At 33.5% G+C, this 20,770-nt stretch overlaps 1 protein-coding gene across 1 annotated transcript in view; it reads left to right on the top strand.

The window, feature by feature from the left end:
- LOC149075693 (histone lysine demethylase PHF8-like) overlaps positions 1 to 16,870 on the top strand; it is a 35,661-nt gene extending 18,791 nt beyond the window's left edge. The window contains exons 11-20 of the mRNA XM_089243180.1: positions 1,175 to 1,252; positions 1,435 to 1,545; positions 2,144 to 2,409; positions 3,079 to 3,275; positions 3,805 to 3,967; positions 4,734 to 5,077; positions 5,713 to 5,802; positions 5,907 to 6,019; positions 10,238 to 10,430; positions 15,060 to 16,870. Of these exons, the coding sequence (XP_089099306.1) occupies positions 1,175 to 1,252; positions 1,435 to 1,545; positions 2,144 to 2,409; positions 3,079 to 3,275; positions 3,805 to 3,967; positions 4,734 to 5,077; positions 5,713 to 5,802; positions 5,907 to 6,019; positions 10,238 to 10,430; positions 15,060 to 15,145 (1,641 nt within the window). The 3' untranslated portion in view covers positions 15,146 to 16,870. The remainder of the gene's footprint in view (positions 1 to 1,174; positions 1,253 to 1,434; positions 1,546 to 2,143; positions 2,410 to 3,078; positions 3,276 to 3,804; positions 3,968 to 4,733; positions 5,078 to 5,712; positions 5,803 to 5,906; positions 6,020 to 10,237; positions 10,431 to 15,059) is intronic.
- The last annotated feature ends 3,900 nt before the right edge of the window (positions 16,871 to 20,770 follow it).

Below are 20,770 nucleotides of genomic sequence, written 5' to 3'. Positions count from 1 at the left end.
AAAATACATATTATTGAAAATTAAAAATACATATTATTGAAAATTAAAAATATATTTTTTGTTTTAAGATAAAGTTATCATTATAAAATTTAGAAAATGGACTGGGGACAGCCAGGAAAAAAATTAATGTTCTTAAGAAATGAAGTTGATTTGTTCAAAGGTAAATTTTAAAAATCTATTAATGAAAAAATTATAAATAGTTGCGACATGTCAGAGAATGGAATATAAATTGAAAGTGACCAAAAAAAATTGCATGCCAAATATATTTAATGTAAACTGCTGGGGTCACAATTTATACCAATTTTGTGAGAATGACCCAAATATGTTTTTATTATTTTTATAGTTTACTTTTTATTCAGATGTTGTGATGTTTTTCCCTTCAAATTTGACTGATAAAGTTTCTCTATTTGGGTATCTAATTTGGCCGATCTGTATAAAATAATTGCAGCTGCTGTAGTGGGGAGATTTGGAATTAAGTAAATCTTACTTGTTAGTGAAGCAAGGGAGCAAAAAACTAACTATTGTGAAGTTTTAGAGCAAGGATTCTCAACTTTGGGAGTTCCATGGACCCCTTGTGCCAATAGAAAGAAGTCCAATGACCTCAAAACCAAATTACATTAATAATGTAAAGACAATAATTGTTTCTCTAAGACATTGCTTTTCATTGAAGCTCGCAGACCCCCCCCCCCTCTAAAGTCGCCTCTCAGGGACCTTCAATGGGTCCATGAACCCCTAGTTAAGAATCCTTGTTGTAGAGCATCATTACATTTTTATGAATTGATGCCAGAAAATAACACCTAATCGGTTGGTATTGTGGGAAATGAGTATCGTTATACATACATTTAATCAATATTAAAATTCTTACAAACTGTTTGCAAATGTAAATACAGTATAAAAAAAAAAAGTTTGAGCTCATTAATCTACTGTTTATACTGTTCAGAAATTTACTCTAATCTCAAGCTCCCTTTGATGGCTTCGTGCAATTGCACTGGAGCATATTGTGTGATAATTATTAAGATTGTAATATGGTTGGCTGGTGAGCCTTAAAATAAAATATCATTCTAACAGCTAGCCTATTTCAAGTCAGTTATATATAGCATGATTGATTTTGTGTTAAATATAATTAGTAACAGATTTCTCAATCTTGCTTGTTTTTTTTTATCTTTTTGCTTAGAAACATGAAGATATTCCGCCAGGAATAAATGCTGCTAAACTGATCAAAGATCTACAACGTGAAATTCGAACTGCTGAAGTTAGTGAAGTTTATGTTCTTATTCAAGCTTTATGTTGTAACTAATTTTATGTTGTACTCTATAATTTCATTTGGCTTGTCAATTTATAGAAATTAATTAAATGTCTCAGAAACGTCTTGAAAAAATGAAATTTTGGCATGAAGATGATCTATTATCAATTTATTTGTTTTTTCCCCCCTAGAAATTCATAATGGCGAAAAATGCAAATCAGATCGCAACTAAAAAACCACCTCCGAGGTTAAGAAAGCAGAAAGATATGGATATGAATGGCAGTGAATCGGAGCATAGAATAGTATGAATTCTTTTATTATGCAAAAATAAAAATTAATTGGCAAAACCTTTTCCTGAAAATCTGAATATTTTATATTTTTGTTGAACAATAGCTCTTTCTGAGCTGGAGCCAAATTCTAGAATTTTTTTTTGTGTAAATTCACATTAGAATTTTTTATCTTAATTTTTTTTCTTTTTCTATTAATTTATCATTTCTTCTGCTCGCTTCAGAAATTTGTGAAGTTTTCACTGCTGATTAGTTATAATTCTATTGTGTTCATTCAATTCCTATTACTTTTTTAAGAGTAAGAATTTAGAATTCCCATCTGTAATTACAAATTTACATTTGTCAGAATTCTTAATATACTATATTTATTAGTATAGATAAGCTATGAAGTGGGGGGGGGAGTGCACTTGTGTTGTGTGTTTATGCCCTTTAAAAAAAGAGTAAAAACTGTTTTTGCTGGCCACACATGGGTTGTATATCCTGTTATCGAGGATAATTTTTGAAACCTTATCCCAAGAAAATTATTAAAACTTTTCATCAAAATATAGATTTTTTTTTTTTTTTTTTTGCCTTTATTCAAACATGTTTTTATTTTCTTAACACATCATTATAGGGTGTTGAAAAGTCAGAACCAACAACATTAAAGTTCTCGCTCACTCCCAACTTGATGAGTAGGAATGAGCCATCTAAATCACCTATTCAGACAACATTTGTTAGCCAGGTTCCCAAAGTAGAATTCTCTCAGAGGTCAAACCAGAAGTACGAACTTCCAGCCCATCTTCCAGCGCATTTATATAACCCTATTAGTTGGAAGGAAGTGCCACATGTAGAAGCAAGTGACTTCTTTCAGTACCAGATGACTGAAATGCAACCTGTGAGGTATATTTCCATTTGATTTTGTAGGTTAAGGGAGAAAAAATTGGTATATATTCAGAGAGAGACTGTCACTTTCTGCTGTTCATACAGAGTATGAAAAACTGGAACCAAGCAGAGATGAAAAGGGTTTTCTTCATCTCTGCATTCAATGTTCATCCCAATCAGCACACCCGTACACTTTAAGGGGAAGAAAATGTCAGTCCCGTGTAGCTTAATGGTAGAGCACTCCCGGGTCTGAGAGGATAGAGGTATGAGTCCCCACTGAGGCATGTGTGAATTTTTTCCCCTTGAGCTCATCTTCATGGCTGCTTAGTTCCAGTCTTTCATACTTTGTATTATTTATTTAGTCTACATAACTTTTTTTTAAAGAAAATAAAAGATGCATTATTTGGGTTGGAAAAAATAGTTATATTGTTTTGATTTTCTTAAAAAAACATACAAGCAAAATTTATGTATTAAAAAGATGGATCATCTGATAAGTATAACATTGAGTTATTAATACATCAATTTCATTTTTAATAGTTAAAGAAATAAAAATTAACATGTTGCTTTAATCTTTAAAAATGAATTTGACATTGAATAGAGGAAATTGAATATTTCTGATACTTATAATGAAAGTAATTTGATTTGAATGTATTTGATGGTTGTTTTCTTCTGCATAATCTTTTTCAGTAAGAACAATATTAGTGGTGTTGTTCCAAAGAAAGAATCTGTATATGACTTTGTTGATTCTGATGAAGACAATTTAGTTGTGGACGAAAATCCACCTAAGTCTAAAAGCAAAGGCCTGGACCTCACAAAGCATTCACGAGCTGAAGAAGCTTTCAATTTAGAATCTAAAGCAAACACCATTAAACTTAAATTTTCTAGTAAGTACAAAAGTATTTTTGGTGATCAGCACTTTGAAATTTAATTTTTGTGAAAATAATCCTGAAAAGAGTTTAATACGTTATGTGGTAAATTATGTAATTTATATATTGAGGGCATGAGTCTACCTTTTCCAATGACTGCACAGTTCCATAAATCTTTATTAATTGCACACTGACCATTCAGCAAGTTTAAAATTATATCCTTTAAGTATTTGTCAGCCTTTTCTCAGATTGCCTCATTTCAGCAAAATCTAAAGGGGAATCATGTAACTTCTGAATAAGGGGGTAACAACTGCGGCTTTCATTGGAGAAATTACTGATAAAATTAGAGTGGTGATAGAAACAGAGTTCTGGGACATTTTGTGTATGATAATGTCATAAAGTGGCTAAATCCTGCAAGTGTATAATAAAATTTGTTGTTTCTTGAAGTTTACATTGTTTGACTTTTAACAGAAAAGTTGATTGGATTTGTATATGTACAAAATTTCTTAAATGAGTTGTAAAAAATTTCTTAAATTTTTTTTCCAAGTTAATGGAAAAACTGTTGATGACAGTGTATTCAAACACTCTGTGATCCAGCATGCTGGTGATGAAATGGCAGCTGACCCTCCTAAGAATGCTACTATTGACGACTTGCTCATGGCAACTGGTTTAGCAAATGAAGATAACAGTTTAGATGATGATGATTTGAGGTATAAAATTTGAATCATTGAAATGACAACAAAAATTAATGAATCATTAATTTTTCAATATGGGAAACACTGACTTTTTGTTTTTGAAAACCCTGAAATAGGATGGTTGCATTAAATTTCATAATATTTTATATAATTTAATACTAATGCAATATGCTTTGTGTGTACAGTAATTTCCCCCATCCCTCTCTCCCACCTCTAATTTAAATGAGGTTTACATGAAAAAAATATTCATGCCCAGCACAAGCTTACTGCCCGAGTGGCGTGGTGGTAAGATGCTTAGGCCTATGTACCACCGTGAAGGTTGCTATCATGGTCCTGGGTTCGAACCCGAGGGAGGATATAGATAATACATTTTCCCCCTTAAGAACTTGAGGCGACCACCGATAGATAGCTTTTTCATTTCCAACCCATGTCATTAATGGCAGTAAATTACAATATAGCGATATGGCCAGCCATAGTTTGTGTTTAGTGAAGTAGTATCTCAGAGTGCCACGCTTGTGTATCTTTTATTCCCCCCCCCCTCATGTTAACCCTTGCAATGGCAATCCTGAGATATCTTGTCAAACTTAATCTGCTTTATTTCTGTGACCTTGAAATATCTTGGGTTATTAACACTTTTATTTCCAATGTAGCAGTTACAATGCCAGATCGGGAAAATTTTAAAACCCCCTTAAAGTGTTGAGCTTGAAATTTTGATTCAATTGTGCTTTGCAATCTTTAATATTTTTCTAGTTAAAGATTTTAATATATTTTTTTTAAATAGTGGAGGAAGAACATCACCATCAACCAGAGAAGCAATCCAAGGAATGCTTTCGATCAGTAAAAGTGCTTTCTTATTTACAAATCCTAATGATCCAAATGCAATGGTTACGCAGTCATATCAAGCTGCCCCAGCATCGATTCCCACTACCACTGAGCCTAACCAGTTCTCACTGGCTGAGACTGCAGTAGCCAATTTCTCCATCCTTGCCAAAAAATCTGCTCCACAGCCTAGGCCGAGCTCTTATGAATCTGTTAGAAAACGCAAGATGAAAGCCAGATTCAATGATGAGGATGATGAAGAATTTGAAGAATCTCTGAAACAATGTCATCAAGACTCTGATTACAGTAATTTTTTTCTATGCAATTCATTATATGTTAATTGTACAGATAGAGGTCACTATAGGCATATAAATATATTCAGAGAACTTCTCTACTTCAAGACTTTTTCAACTCTATTTTTCAAAGAAAAATTCTTGCATTTGCTAATCAATATGTTGTTGCCTCACTGTGATAATGAATAGAAACACAAATAGTGTGAAAATACTGTATAACAATACCCTCTGCAACAGCAATCTGATATACAATGCCAATATAAAATGCCTCTTGACTATAATATTACTCCTTGGTTTCGATGCACTTTTCAGTGTTAATATTTGCTAGCTATGACTACAACTTTTTTATAATGATATGTTTCTCTAGCCCCTTATCTTTACATAGGCATTCACTGTATTATTTTTTTAAGAAGTGAATTTTAACCTCTAGGCAGTCAAGTGATAAGCATGTTAGTCTGGTTGTGCAGGTCTGGGTTCAAACCCCAGGTTGTACATGGGTGGGTTTGAACTAATGCTAAAAATTCCCCCATATAGATCATATACATGTCTTGAAAAAACGTTAGAACACTTGTACTAGTGTATCATTGTATGCATTAGTTTTTTTTTTGCATATCTTAAATATAGTTATTGATTTTGCTCTTTCTGTAGTTTACTTAGGACTAGAAGCAACAGATGATGATTATCATGTTTTCAAACCCAGAGGTAAAAACAGGCGGGATGGACCTTGGAATCCAAAAGGTACTTACAAAGCAAACATTCGTGTTTGAAACTCGCATCGTTTATTTGAAATGTTAAATAATTTATATGAAACAAAATGCATGACAAACAATCTTCATTTTTAGCCAAACTTGTTCCAAACTGTCCAAAGCCTGAACGACCTGTTCGAGAAGGTGTTCGAAAGGAAGCTATTGAAACAGGCTTGGCAGCTGCAGCAGCAAAACTATCTACTACTCCAGTGAGTTGAAAAAAATTTTTTTTTTGCTTCAGTTGTGTATAGTATAATTTCCAAGTCAATTGAAATTTGTGTATGTCTGTATTTCACAATCAATTACATTCACAAGTTTTCACTTATGAGAAAATTTCATTTTTCACTCTGTCCCTTTTTACATTCTACCTTAAATTTTGAATTTTTATGATGAGTTAGCATATATATATATATATATATATATATATATATATATATATATATATATATATATATATATATATATATATATATATATATACATATATATATATACTTGACAACATATACAGTGAAAGCTATATATAACAATAATCGTCTATATAACGATATTAATCTCTAGTTCCTCTGAACATTTCATAGTCTTGATATATTTCCATTTATAACAATAACTCATTTATAATAATACCTTTCTACAGTCCCTTGTCAGGGACATCTCAGAGTGGTGGCCTGGTAATGGCTTTTGGAAGAGATTCTTTGTATTAAACTGTTTTGGGGAGCCGCAGATAAGCATTGATTAGGGTAAGGGACGTTGCGGGTGAAAAAAGTGAGAACCCATGCTCTAAAGTGCCTATTTATTATATCTCACCTGAAAGCAGTATTATTAGATATATGTATGCCGGAAGTGTAAAGAGCGATATGTCTCAAAAGTAAAACTTTGCAGTAGAGCCATTTAAAGATGTTTTTCAGTATGTCTTACTATGAAGCTCACTGGTGTTATGAAGTGACTGTCTCTGTTATTTATTGAAATAGGACTTGAGTATCCTATACCATAGCTGCCAAGTCTCCCGAATCTCTACTCTATCTCCTAGACTCATGAAAAATTCTTTTATCTCCCGAATTTCGCCCGTGATTGTGAAAAATCCATACATTTAGGGAAAAAATTATTCCCAAGAATTTACCTGAAAAAAAATTGCTGCTTCATAAGCCTTGTTTAAATTGTCATATTTCATCAAATCACAAAAAGAATTTCATTTTTGGGGAGAAAACCCAAATTCACCAATCAGCAAGTGTCAATCTGGCCTTTCGAAATCCAAAATTGGCACGATCGCGTGTATTTGCTTTATCCATATGTCTCATTATGGGCCCAATAGAGATTTTTTAGGTTTGCGAGATTTTATTTTTGCGAGGTAATTTAACCCAAGGACTTTTTTTTTAACCTACTGGTTGGCCATGAATGGTGATGGATTGCTTGGTGTCACATTTTTTGCAATGGGAAAATATCCTTAAAATTTCCCTTTTACTGATGAAAAATCCCTAAAAAGTTTTAAAAGATCCCTTTTACATTTATTTTTGTACGCAATTTAGATCCGCGGGAAAACCTGAATTCTCATTCTCCAAAGTTGGCAGCTATGCTATACCTATATGTGGTATACTGAAAGCACTGCAAATGAATAGCGTTATTCCAATATTGGCGAAAATGGACATAGTGTCTTTTACTTCCAGTCACAGATATGTTTGCAGGGGGGGGGGGATTATAAATGGTTAATAATAATTTAAAAAACAGTGCCTGTTTATAAAAAAAAAAACCAAAAAACATTTCATGCTGAATACTGTGATGGTTTATTTTTTAAATCATTCTAATATATTTTGAAAAAAAAAGAAATTAGTTTCCACTAAAATACAGGGTGATTATAATTAAAGTTTGTTTTTGAAAAGGCTGTAAAAAGAGAACCACTTGTCAGAATGACCTGATATTTCGCCTGAATATACATGAAACAATGGGATTTTGTCTGGCAAAAGAAAAAAATAGTTTAAAAATTGACAGATAGATGGCGCTGTACTCATCATAAGATGCAAATTAAAAGACATGACATGCGCATATTGAAATTGTGATAAAAGTTGGGGAACATGCAGCTCCTGTAATTCTGTGTCCAAGAAGGTCGTCATGACGTTCGTTATCGAAGGATCAGGCTCTGCTCTTGAAACTTTTTTTACAAGAACGGTGACTGTGTGGAATCTGCATTAAAGAAATTCCTCACAGTATAGGGTATTGGAAGTGGCTCTGATCCAATGTCTACAAACGCTCTAAAGAAGATGATTGCTAAATTAAAAGAGACAGGTTTGTTTGTGCAATGTGGCGGAGGGAGGAAAGCAATTTTTTGACGTCAGTGGTGTTTAGTGATGCGACAGCATCAATTACGAACGAGACTACAACTGACGCTTTAATACTCAACCTCCGGCTGAGCCCTAAGTTACCATAACAACCGAGCCGCCATTGGAATGCCATACTGTTGCCATTCCGCGACTCGTTATAATAATAAAGATCATATAAATTAATAACATCATTAACATCTTCCTCCCTTTAGGGGAAAACCATAAGTTTCTTATAATTTGTGAGAGTATGTCAGCCTGGATGGAGGCTTTACCAGGCGACCTGATCTTGTGACCATGTAAGATCCATTATCCCGGGTTGTCTGTGATGACGGGCCTGCTACCTGTTTCCGTGGTGTTGGAACTTGGCATTGGGGTGACACCTCATCCTTGGTTGCTGGAGATTTAGGACCACTTCTTTCTGGCTTGTACTCACCGGGCAATGGCTAAAATTGACAATGGTCGATAGAGCCTGGGCGGTGCATGGAATGAAATGAAAAATGAATGGCTTGTACTCAGGCTCTTGCATCTCAGTTAGGGATGTCATATTGACTTGGTGATGACAGGCTGGCTGTGAAGCTGGTAATGTTACAGCGTGAAACCATCAGCTGCCGGCCGCTGCCTGTCCATGGTTTGCAGTTACCAAGTCTCTCATTCTGAGAAGAACCTGCAGCGAATTGGAAGTTATTTCACCGGAGATGGAGCAACTACCTCACCCTCTGTCAACTGGACAAGTGGAGCAAGTAGCTTCGGCATTGCAGGAAGTGTCAAGCAGTGCTTTGGGAACGTGCACTGCTCAGGGAATTGGCTGAACTTTAGACATGCCTGTGAGCAAGGTTCGTAAAATTTTATGAAACATCCTGCAATGCTATCCATACAAAAATATGCATGTTCAAGAGTTGTTTCTTGCGGACCTGCCGAATTTCACCCTACAATTTCTTGCTCGGATGGAAGTGGACCATGCATGGCCAAAGAACCTTTTGTGGACAGACGAAGCCCATTTCCATCTCCAAGGTTCTGTCAATACACAAAATTGCAGGATGTGGGCAAGAGAGAATCCATTCCAAATGCAACCCTGTTCATTCTCAAAAGGTCACTTTGTGGTGCGGGTTTACGGCAGTGTTTATTCTTGGCCCTTCTTTTTCGAGTAGATAGGTCCTTCGGGTCCGGTAACCTGTACCATCAATGGGAAACGGTATGAATCTCCTTCGCACAACCAACTCATTCCAGCACTGCAACAGCGCAGATAGTACAATTTTAATGCATGATTGCGCTCCTCCGCATATTGCACACATTTTGGCAATGACAGAGTTATCAGTTGAAATTTTCCAACAGTTTGGCCGTCACTATCATCTGATCTGAACCCTTGTGACTTCTGGTTGTGGGGTCATCTCAAAAATGTTGTGTGCAGTGGTCTTATTGCAAACTTAGCTGAGTTGGAAAACCGCATTACGCAACACATTTATAACATCACCCCGATACACTTCTATCTGTTGTGGAACATGCTGTTGTGCATTTTTGGCTCATAGGAGAAAACGGTGGACAGCATATTGAACATTTCTTGAGTAGCAGCTAATTTACTACATCCTTTTCCTGATGGTTTCATTACTGTTTGCTTTTCTACGATTTTTTTATGGTCACATCCTTTAATTTGCATATTATGACGAGTACAGTGGCATCTATCGGTCAATTTTTTAAACATTTTTCCTTCGCCAGACAAAATCCCATTGCTTCATATATATTCAGGGGAAATATCAGGTCATTCTGACCAATGGTTCTCTTTTTACAGCCTTTTGAAAAATGAACTTTAATTATAATCACTCTGTACTTATATTAAAAAATGCTAATACCATTCAAAACTGATCACAAAAAAAATTTAGGGAGTTTAGAAATGTTTTAATCCTTGTTTTGAATGCTCAATGTGCTCATAAATGAACTACCAAAGTATTGAACGAAGTTTTTTTATTTATGATGATTGTATTTACCCAAATCCATTTTATTATTATGTATCGTTTGTTATTAATATGGAAAAAAAAGCTTTCATCCAAATATTCTGAGTTTGTTGTACATAGGCTTCACTGTGATAATTTTTTTTTTTGGAAAAATTTCAAATAGACACCTAAGAGGCAGTATACGAAGAAGAAAGTTTTACCACCTCCACCACCCCCTCCTCCTACACTACCATCACCACCGCCACCGCAACAACCAAAAGCCAAGGAAGTGACAGCTATGCAGCAAGCTCTAACATTACAGCCAGGACCATCTCCTGTTAACAAACCTCGTCCATTCGCACCAGAAGTACACAAAGGTAAAACATTCTGCTGTTCAATGCTAACATTTGAAAAAAAAATTTGATCCACAATTATGGGAATTCTTGAATTTCAAGTAAATAAGCCATATCTCCAGTTATAATGTAATGGATAGTCCACATCGTGAGATGTAGTTCATCACTTACTTTGATCAACATACAGGATGATTACTTAATTCCCCTTGCAGCATTTTACTGTTGAACTATTGATTCTAAAGACATACTTCCAATTAGAAGAATAATCCAAATAATGTGGAAGACTCAAATGCGCCATTCATGTTGCACGGGGTTATTAATTTTTTATGGGCTCCCTGTCCTCAAAAATCCAATTAGAAAATTATTTCCCTGTATCTCCTGTATCAAACTTCCATGTTCCTGAGTGCAATAATCGCAGATATTTTAATTCAAAAATTGGAGGAACTTTGAAAAAAACAGCATCACAACTAATAGATATTTATTTTCCTCGATTTATGCTGTTCTTTACCAGCTTTTCTCAGATTTTTAAATACTAATATATCTCCAAATATTGCACTTAGAAACATGAGATTATTTTAGAAAAGAATAGAATTTTTTATAGAATTCTCAGTTTTCTTATTTCAGAAAATAAACACTGTCATAATTGTCACTTACGTATAGCTCTGGCTGTAAAAAAGAATAATAAATCAAGTTTCCTTCAGTTTTTCAGAATAAAAATTGATTTTAATATAATACAGAACTTTTATTAACTTCCCTTGAGTTTTCTTTCTAATTTAATGTAAAAATTTCTTGTTTAATTCAAATTTTTTGGATAATTTGAAGGGGAAAAAATCATGATTTTTTAATAATTTGCTTTTTTCAGTCAAGTTAATAAACAAAAAATTTTTATGACAACATTGATATTTTTGGGCTGCACGTGCAAGTCAAAATGCACACTCCAGCATGTGCCAATTCATTGGAAATTCCACAACTATACGTGTACAAAATGCATGTACAGTTAGGTAGTAGTATATTGTTTCATCATTGTGTACTTTAAGCAAATTCATAATTTGGTTATTTTATTTACTAAAATTATAGAATTTGGTATTCTTGCCTTCTAACATGTTTTTTTGCGAAAGCAGAATTGAAAATTAGCATGAACTCCAACACAACCAACTAAAAATAATAAATACAATCAATTTTTTTTTTCTCTTTCGGAATTTTATTGTCAAACAGTGAGGCACACTATGGTGTTTTGAAGGTGAACTATGAAATTAATCAACTTGATGGTCAAGAAACTGTTTCCCATCAAAAATATTTTTGATATATATGAAAAATATTGGTACTATTTAAGGTAGTTGGCTTTTTAAAAGATGTGAAAATAAGAATTTCATGCTATTCAAATAAAACTCCATATGCTGTTGTATTTTGAGTTATATTGGTTGTCAATGAACAGTGATTAAAGTTCCAATTTCAAAGTGCTGTCAAAGAATTACCACTGGTCAGAATGACGAAAATTTTCATGAAGAAATTCAGTTTTTAATTTTCTCCTAAAACTGGAATTTTATTTGGTGGAAGAAAAAAAATTAGAAATTTACTGTTAGATGGATGCTGTACAAATGCAAAATTTGTTCACAGAATGAAACACATATTGTGGACAGATAAAGCCCATTTCTATATGCTTGGTGCTGTCAATACATAAAATTGCAGAATAAAAGCAAAAACTAATCTGTTCCCACCGCAACCATTACCTCTTCATTCTGCAAAGATCACTGAGTGATGGAGTTTACAGTAACATTTATCATTGGCCCATTCTTTTTTAAGGAGATAGTACAGGTCATGGGAGCCACAGGTTCTGTCATTGGCCCATTCTTTTTTAAGGAGATAGAACCTGTGGCTCCCATCACCTGTACTGTCACTGACCAGCATATAAATATATTTTCCGCAATTACCTGTAACAATCCACCATAAAACTCAGGTTCCCATCATGGTGCAGTGATACAAATGAGAGAGAGAGAGACAAAAACAGATTCTCTATAAACAGTCGCAATTAGTTTGTTAACAATTAAAAAAAAAAAATTTTTAATTTGGTAACAAAGAAAGAAATTGTCAAACCAATCATACTACAAGTAAATCCAGTTGCAAGTTTGCAATATCACAGCACAATAAATATCCGAGAACCACACCAGTCGCAGATTGACTGCAAGCATGCACACACGAGTGACATCAGTGAAACATTTCGACTACAGAGCCTGAAGGCTGTGCTACGATGACGTTACAACAGGGCACCGGATCATCTGGAGCAGGCATCTTCAACCCATTCCTGTGAACACCATGGTGCTCTGTGAAGTGCCCAGAGTACTTGATGCCTGTGTCTAATTTTTGTGCTTGCGAGCGGTTGATCAACATTCCAATTAAACAAATATATGCCAGGATTGAAATCCTAATTTTATTCATATGTCAAACTTGCCGTAAGTGTGCTCTTCTTTTGATGATGGGTATAGGCAGTGCTTATGACTGGAAAAAGATTGAAGACCTCTGATCTAGAGAATGAGATCACAAGAAGAACCCATAGAAGGCCAGGACAAAGGTTGCATTAGACTGTGGCTCGGAACCAAGGATGGACGATGATCATGATGATGAGAGCATCTGGCGCAGCCAGTATTGTGCCACCGCACAAGGGGGATGGAATTCCAAGTTTAGATAGACAGCATAGCAGATGATAGCGCCAAATGAGCAATTGGGCAGTTCTCCAAGAGCTGCTAGTGAGAATTACATATAAGGAATGGAAACCCAAAAAGTAGTGAGAACAAACATTATAGACAGTAATATTTATACCTGAAAGAATATAAGCGGTACAGTCCAACTCTGGGAACTGACCACCTGAAAAGACTACTTTAAACAACAGAACTGATTTGCATATTCACCCTCAGAGATTGAAGATTCACAAAATTATATTGGCAACTATGTATATAATTAAAAAAAATGGCATTTTGTCAAGTTTGCACATCACATTTAGGTAATGGAGAACGCAAGCATGAATATGGAAATGATTGTGCTATGAGAAACAAAAGCTTTTTCACAATAAAGCCTTTTCTCACAACAAAAATTCCACTATAAATATATAAAAATATGTTGACTAGGTATAGAGATGAGCCAGGTCATCTTAATGGTGTCCTAGTAATGTTACAGTGCCACAATTATGTGTAAGTTTGTGGATAGCACAGCTTTCATACAAAATGCCATTCCTCAGCACATTGACACACCAGTGTCAATGTGACACACCAGTAGCTGCTGCAGAAGAGAACCATTCAAAAATGACAGGATTATCAGTCATCGTATTCCAACAGCTGGGCCATGTTCTAAGTCAATGGTGTTGGTTTTCTGTGTTCTTTTTCATATGTTTCCATGAACTATGCCATGTTAACTACTAGAGGACCAGATTATATGCACTAAAAAAGTCACGAAATATAAAAATGTCAAAATATGTACCAAACATGAGAAAATATACATTAAAAAAAATCACCATACAAAAAACATATTTTTAAAATGCATATTTTCTATTTCTTGGTGCATATTAATTTACAAAAAAAATCTGCATACATGTGCATATGCAAATAACTTTTTTTTATTTAGGAATTTTTAATCTCTACTCAGTCAAGGCTACTCAGTAATGAAATAATTTCTATGATATTTCTAAAACAAACTGAACACTATTTAACACCTCTACAAATAGCATACAATGAAACAGTTTATATATATGGGAAATATTACAAACATCTCTATTAATTCACTAAATCCTAACTGTGGAGAAAAAAAACCTGATATGAAAATATGAGCAATATTTATTTGAGAAGTTATGAAAAAAGTGATTGAGCTTTAATAAACCTTCAAAAATATGCACTTATTCTGAAACTTCTTTGATGCATGAAACTTCTCTTTATGCATTTATATGCATTAATGCTAATGAAAAGGCCAAAATGTGCAAATGCATTTAATTTGGGCTGTATTAACTACATTGTAGTTTTTGCCTAGCTGGCTCTTGTTTCCCTTCTGCGAGCGAGCTTCTTAGTGTTCCACGAGCATCCTACTGGACTCTCGTCCTGAGGATCCAGGTTCGAATCCCGTTGACGGCACAATGGTTGTGGGCTGAAGTTGGCTTTCTATGGTTTCTTCAGCTTTGAGGTGCGAATGCAAGTCTGTCTCTCATTTGAAAAAGTTTCTTGGCAGAGAGCAGGCAAACCTATGAAAATACAAGCATTTCCATCTTTACTTCAGAAAGTGGAAGACAGATGGCAGCATGAACACTAAACAAGCGCAACTCAACAACATATTTGTGTTAGGGGCCACACATACTCACAACACACATTTCGGCATGTGCCAATTCGTTAGAAATTCCGCAGAGGAATGTATACAAGGTGCATGTATGATTAAATAGTAGTGTTCCACGAAAACAAGCACCGTCTACAGGTAAATTCATCCTTTTGCCAAACAAAATTCTATTACTCTAGTATTCATTTCAGTATTCAATTCCAGTATTCATTCACCCAGGAAATTTTTGAGTAACTCTGACCAGTGGTTCTCACTTTACAATGTTTTTGCAATTGGAATTTCGATTATAATCGCGCTGTGTCAATGGTCATGTGTAATTGATTATGCATCCTGTAATTTCAGTTGTTCACAAAAGGCCAAAGAAGGGTTTTGCAACACCGAAGCAGAGGCTGGGAAAGATTTTGAAAATACACAAGATGCTGTATTAAACCAAAAAGTGAAGTTTTTTTTATTGTATATTCTGTACATAAAACGGAACTGAGGAGAGTTGCAGAAGAAGTGTTTTTTTTTTAACAAGGAAAAAAAAAAGTAAAAATCTGAGGTTTTTGTTGATTTTGTTTTTCTTTTTTTTTGTTCAAAAAAAGTCACATAGATATAATTGAAATGCTCTCATTTCGATGAAGTTATTTTTTGATAAGCTACAATGATTTGCAGGGAAATAAAATAACTTATCAATCTTGAGTGCATTGAAATAATTCTAGCTATGTTGTAGAGAACAAATGCTATGCTTGTTTTTATTTCAAGGACTTGATTTCTACAAAATCATTGTTAGCTCAAGAATGAAAGCAAAGCAAAAAATGGTTATGCAGTAAAAAATATTTTTTTGGTTAGACAGAAATGAAATATTTCCTGTTCTGCATTATGATGAGTTTCTAATTACTGTGTTTCAATATTCTGTGTAACAATAGATGTTATCGGTGAATCCATTGTTATATGAAATGAGGTTGAGAGTAAATGCAGGACTCCTTTTTTTGCATAAATTATAGTTTTTATTGCATTTGTTATAGTCAAATATGGCTCGTGTTAACATGTCTGACTTATTGGAAATACTTATAATTGGTTAGCTTGCCACATATGCGTATTTATTTAGTATTTTGGCCTAAATTAACATATTTTAATATCATTTTTCTGAAGTAATTCAGTGGGACCTGGTTTAGCGAGTGTCTGGATCTATCAAATTAATACATTTTGTTGGTACAATGGCAATTCTGTCACTTATCAAGCAAGTTTTTTTATGGTATCTTTAACAAGCAATTTCAAAGGGGTAACTTCAAAGAATAAACCCATAAAAGAAGAAACCCTGAAAAGTAAATACAAGGAAAGCTACAGAACTGTTTGAGCTGCTTTTACCTATATGTCCTCATAATATGGAGATAATACAATTGATGAGGGATAAATATGTCCATTAAATAATTCAGCAAAAGACCCATTATCACATAAGGTTTGTTGTCAATGTGCAGGAACAGCAAAACTTGGTCTGGAAGGGAAGGATGGGGAGATGATGAAAAACAGACCAATATCTGAATTAAAAAAACGGCTAATTCAATTCTCGCTTAACTTCCAATATGAATGTAAGCTTAAGTGTGAGGACAATTAATGTAATTTTTCCTTTCCCATGTGTTGTGCTCTTTATTTTTTTGAGGAATAATTGTCAAAAAGTGCTAAGTTTTAACTGTCAAGGATAAAATATAAATTATAAAGTTGCTTGAAAAGGGTAAAAAAAAATATTTCACATGTCTAATAACCAGGGCCCAGATTTTTATGCCCCTAAAGATGAAATGTCGTTGCTGATCAGTAAATTTAGGTTTTTTTTTAACTTATCAGCAACAACGTTTCATCTTTAGGACATAAAAATCTGAGCCTTACTAATAACCATACCATGTTATGTATATTTGCTATAAGCACTTAATATCCGAAATTTCATTTTTTTCCCACTTCTATACAAATTTAGCAAATGACCAGATTTAACGCGCTCTTCACTATAAGCAGGTTTGACTGTATTTCAATATTATGTTTCTTTAACCCTAGAATACTAACTAAAAGAAAAAAATACATGTTAACTGCCTGTATATCTGTTTCTGAGACTTAGAGTTAGTATTTTAGGCCTGAATAGGTATGGTTCATCTTCATGTTATGAAGCTAATTAGAGCCAGAACAAAAAAAACAAAAAACAAAACAAATTCTATCACCGGATGAATAGACAGTATCTATTATAACATGCTGCCAAAAAAAAAGGAACTGAAATTTATTTCTTTACATTCAAAATAATGTGATATTTATTATTCATTGTCATTATTTTTTGTATTTATTATTTCCTGTTCCAAAGTTAAATTACTGAAAAATGTATATTTTATACATTTACGAGGATGCTTCTATACATTTTTAACCCTTTCCCCCCTCACTCTCAAACGTGAAAAGCTAATATATCAGCAATTTGAGCATCAAAGAATTAGAATGTGTATAATTGAGATTTTTTTTGAAGTGATTTTTTCAATCTGCAGTCCTTTTTATTAATGAAATACTCTGTTCATTGAAAATATAAACTTATGCTGGGAATGGCCTTCTTTAATCAGTCAGCTGGCCAATTAATTTCTCTGTTTTGCCTTTTTAAAAGTTTGAAGCTAATAAAATGTATAGTAAAACCTCGTTAAAAGACATCACCCTAATGAGTTGTCATTTTGATTAAGTCATCGTTTTTCTTCAGGCTCTTCCAGCTTTCATAGACAACAATGTTATTCAACCTTCATTTACTCGTCACCATGAAAAGGTTTCAGAGAGAGGAACAGATTATTTTTTAGGGCACCCATTAAAAAAAGGACATGTTAACAGCATTGCCATATGGTTAAAAGTCACCATAAAAGCCTATGTACCAAAACAGGGCAGTTTAAGTCAGTGTTTCCAACCGCCGGGTCCTGAATGATCAGTCGTTTAATTTTTCCTCATTCATTTTTCGTTGGTCTTGTGTTTGACTGAGCCTTCCACTCACAAAAATGAATAAAACCGGGCTGCCGGCTTACCAAGGTTGAAGATTTTAAAACCACTGATTTAAGTAATAAACGTTATGCTGGGAAGTTCATTTGTAGACAAAGGTTTTTGAAACGTTGGGGACTGTTCGAGCTAGACTTGCTTTCTGCATGGACCCCCACTAAATTAGGGCTTCAAATTTAAACAAAATATCTTTGTTGAAAAACCAGACATTCTTTCCAAAGTTGAGGTCTTCTAACATTTACTTTTCTCTGCCCAGTGCCCCCCCCCACAAAGTCAAAAGTGGATCCTGTATTCAAGATTACCTCTCTTGTAGTTGTATCACGAACTACTGATGAAGAATTAAAACTCTAAAATTAAATTTCATGTATATGCAAAATCAATGTGTGAGAGAGTTCTGTTGTGAAGAAAAGCTACCTATTCTAACAGTTGCTCTGATTAGTCAAAAATAAAAATTACTACTATAAATCAATGTGTACCAGTATATCTTACCATAATCAGTTAGAAATTTTTTTGATCTATTACTTATTTTTTTTTTTCATTTGCTATCTATAAATTTTATTAATATTGTAATTTTGATTCATATTTTAATAAATTTTATATTAGTTTAAATTTATACGATTTTCACAATATTGCACATTGAAACTGACGGCACTCCACTTAAGCCATCATAATTTTTTGATAACATGAGGTGAGGACTTATCGAGGTTTTACTGTATTTTCCTTATTAAAATGTTTTATGAATACATTGAAACTGACTTTATGTTCTTGACTGTTTTTTCAATCATCAACCGAAAAAAATTATAATTGAAAAAATTGCAAAAAATTAGATTAAAAATGGGTGCGATGGCATATGCCATCATAGCCAGCTGACTAGTTAAAATGACATAAATGTAATGCTCAAAGTAGAAATTCTGGTCAATAAGGGTTTGATGTAATTAGACATAGAAGTTGAAAATGTTGAAAAATGACTCAGACAAATTTTTTAACTAGTTTTTCAATATTTTTTTTGGTTAAATACCACCCCTTGGCAGTTAAATAGTTTGCTAAAACTTTTAAACTGAAAAAAAATTCTGAAATTTTGTGAGATGAAACTTTTTCAAGAGTGAATCATGAAATTTTGTTGTTTACTGCTTGAATGAAAAACAAAAAAAAAATTTTTTTCTTTAACTTGATGGTCATCATTTACTAAAACAATTTTTTTGTAACTGGAAATGCAATTGTGGTATTCAGCTAAAATAGCTGCAATTGAAAGATTCAGGGTTTACTTAAGTGTCCTGCTGCAGTTGGAATGGCCAACTTTTTTTTTTAAATTGAAATTCAGATAAAAAACCAGTACATTATCATAACTCCTTACGATCACAGGAAGGTCCTGTGAATTTGGCTTCTTAGCAGAACTTGTAAGCATTGGACATTGGTGAGATTTAATTTAAATGTAATTTATTTAATGTGTTATTAAATTCTAAAGAATCTTAATTTGTAAAATCTCAGCTATATTATTCTTTGTCTGAGAATAATAGTCAAATTTAGTTTTTGTTAAACTTTGAAAATATTTGAATGTTTTTCTGAATTTACTTGTTTGAAATATCAGATACTGTTCAAATAAAATTTTCTTTATTGCAACTGAAGTCTGAGAAATAGAAATATTTCCAAGATAATATTTCACTATAACATACTGTATTCTAAACTCTGAAAAGGGGCGGGAGACACACTTAGATATTGAACAGCTACTGAAAGTATTCATTTAAGAGCATATCTATGTTCAATCATGTTTTCTATAATTTTATGGCCCTAGATCTCGGATACAGAGATTTTTAAAAAAAAATTGTGATGAAAAATATGTCTCAAATTAAATATGCTACTTTATGCTTTGATACTGAACATGTTATATCTTAACATTATTATCATTACATTACAGAACATTACATAATTATTTAAAGGTCTTTAACCAGCAAAATGATTAATTTTGAAGGGGATTGCTAAACCAATAGCTTTTCAGACTTCAGGAATGAATTCAAAAAAAATTCTGCTCGTAGTTGTGTGCATACTCGGTATTATGGCAAAATTAATGTTAGTTGATGTTTTGTATAATAAAGTTCAGTATGTGTTATGGTAAATGTGATAAATCAGATATTGTACATAATAGCATATGCATACTTACCAATCATCAAGTTTGGCAAATTTTGATTAATACTGAAGAAATTATGCATAATGTCTAAGCATTGTTGGTAAATTTGATAAGGGGTCATTCAAGTATTACGTCTGCATCGGGGGGGGGGGGTGGTGGTTCGGATTTGCTGACTTTTGATGACAAGGGGTGGGGGAAGGAGAGTTTGAAGGTTGCTTACGTCATCAACCACCCCTTTTTGAAGATATGAAATATTCTAAGCTGCTGACGAAATTTTGCTGATGAGGGGGGGGTCAAAAATGGCTGAAAATCTGCTTACGTAATACTTGTATGGCCTCTAAATATTGAGAAAAATTATCACTTTTACCAGATTGAATTATCAGTAAATATATAAATGTATACTTCTAACTTTAAATTACAGTGGATCCTGCTTATAATGCTTTTCAAAAACTGCCATAAAAAAAATTGTAAGCAGGAAAACTTCAAACAAGAAATCTTAATAAGAATTACTTGGGACCATGAAAATCAGTTGTACTAAGTGGAAAAATGTTCTGAATGGGAATGTGTTATAAGCAGGATCAACTGTATATTTGTTTTTAGATTTGTTATATGTGCTACATTCCACGTGTTAAAATTCCCATCAATGGGTTTCTTTTCAAGCTTTTCCAACTAGTAGACAATGAAAGTAAATGAACCTTTGGATAGAACACGTTTTTAGAAATGAATCATTTGATTCACAGAGCTACCTTTTTCTCCTACCCAGAACATGGCCAGCTGCTCTGTCTCAACGAAGAGATATAAGCAGGTGAAAGACCTGGGACATGCTGGAAAAAAAATTCATAGAAATACCAATTGATTATGGGGAGGGGAACTTTTTTTCAAAATAATTTTTTTCGAGAGGGACCCATTTTCATTCGAAAGGGACCCAGATTTTTTTTAA

Source organism: Pholcus phalangioides, unplaced genomic scaffold (genome assembly GCF_987345545.1).
Source record: "Pholcus phalangioides strain wild (caught in Gottingen) unplaced genomic scaffold, Ppha-v1.0 ptg000015l_1, whole genome shotgun sequence".
Lineage (NCBI taxonomy): Eukaryota > Metazoa > Arthropoda > Arachnida > Araneae > Pholcidae > Pholcus > Pholcus phalangioides.
Note: the sequence above shows the minus strand (reverse complement) of the source record. Positions and strands in the feature narration are given on the sequence as shown.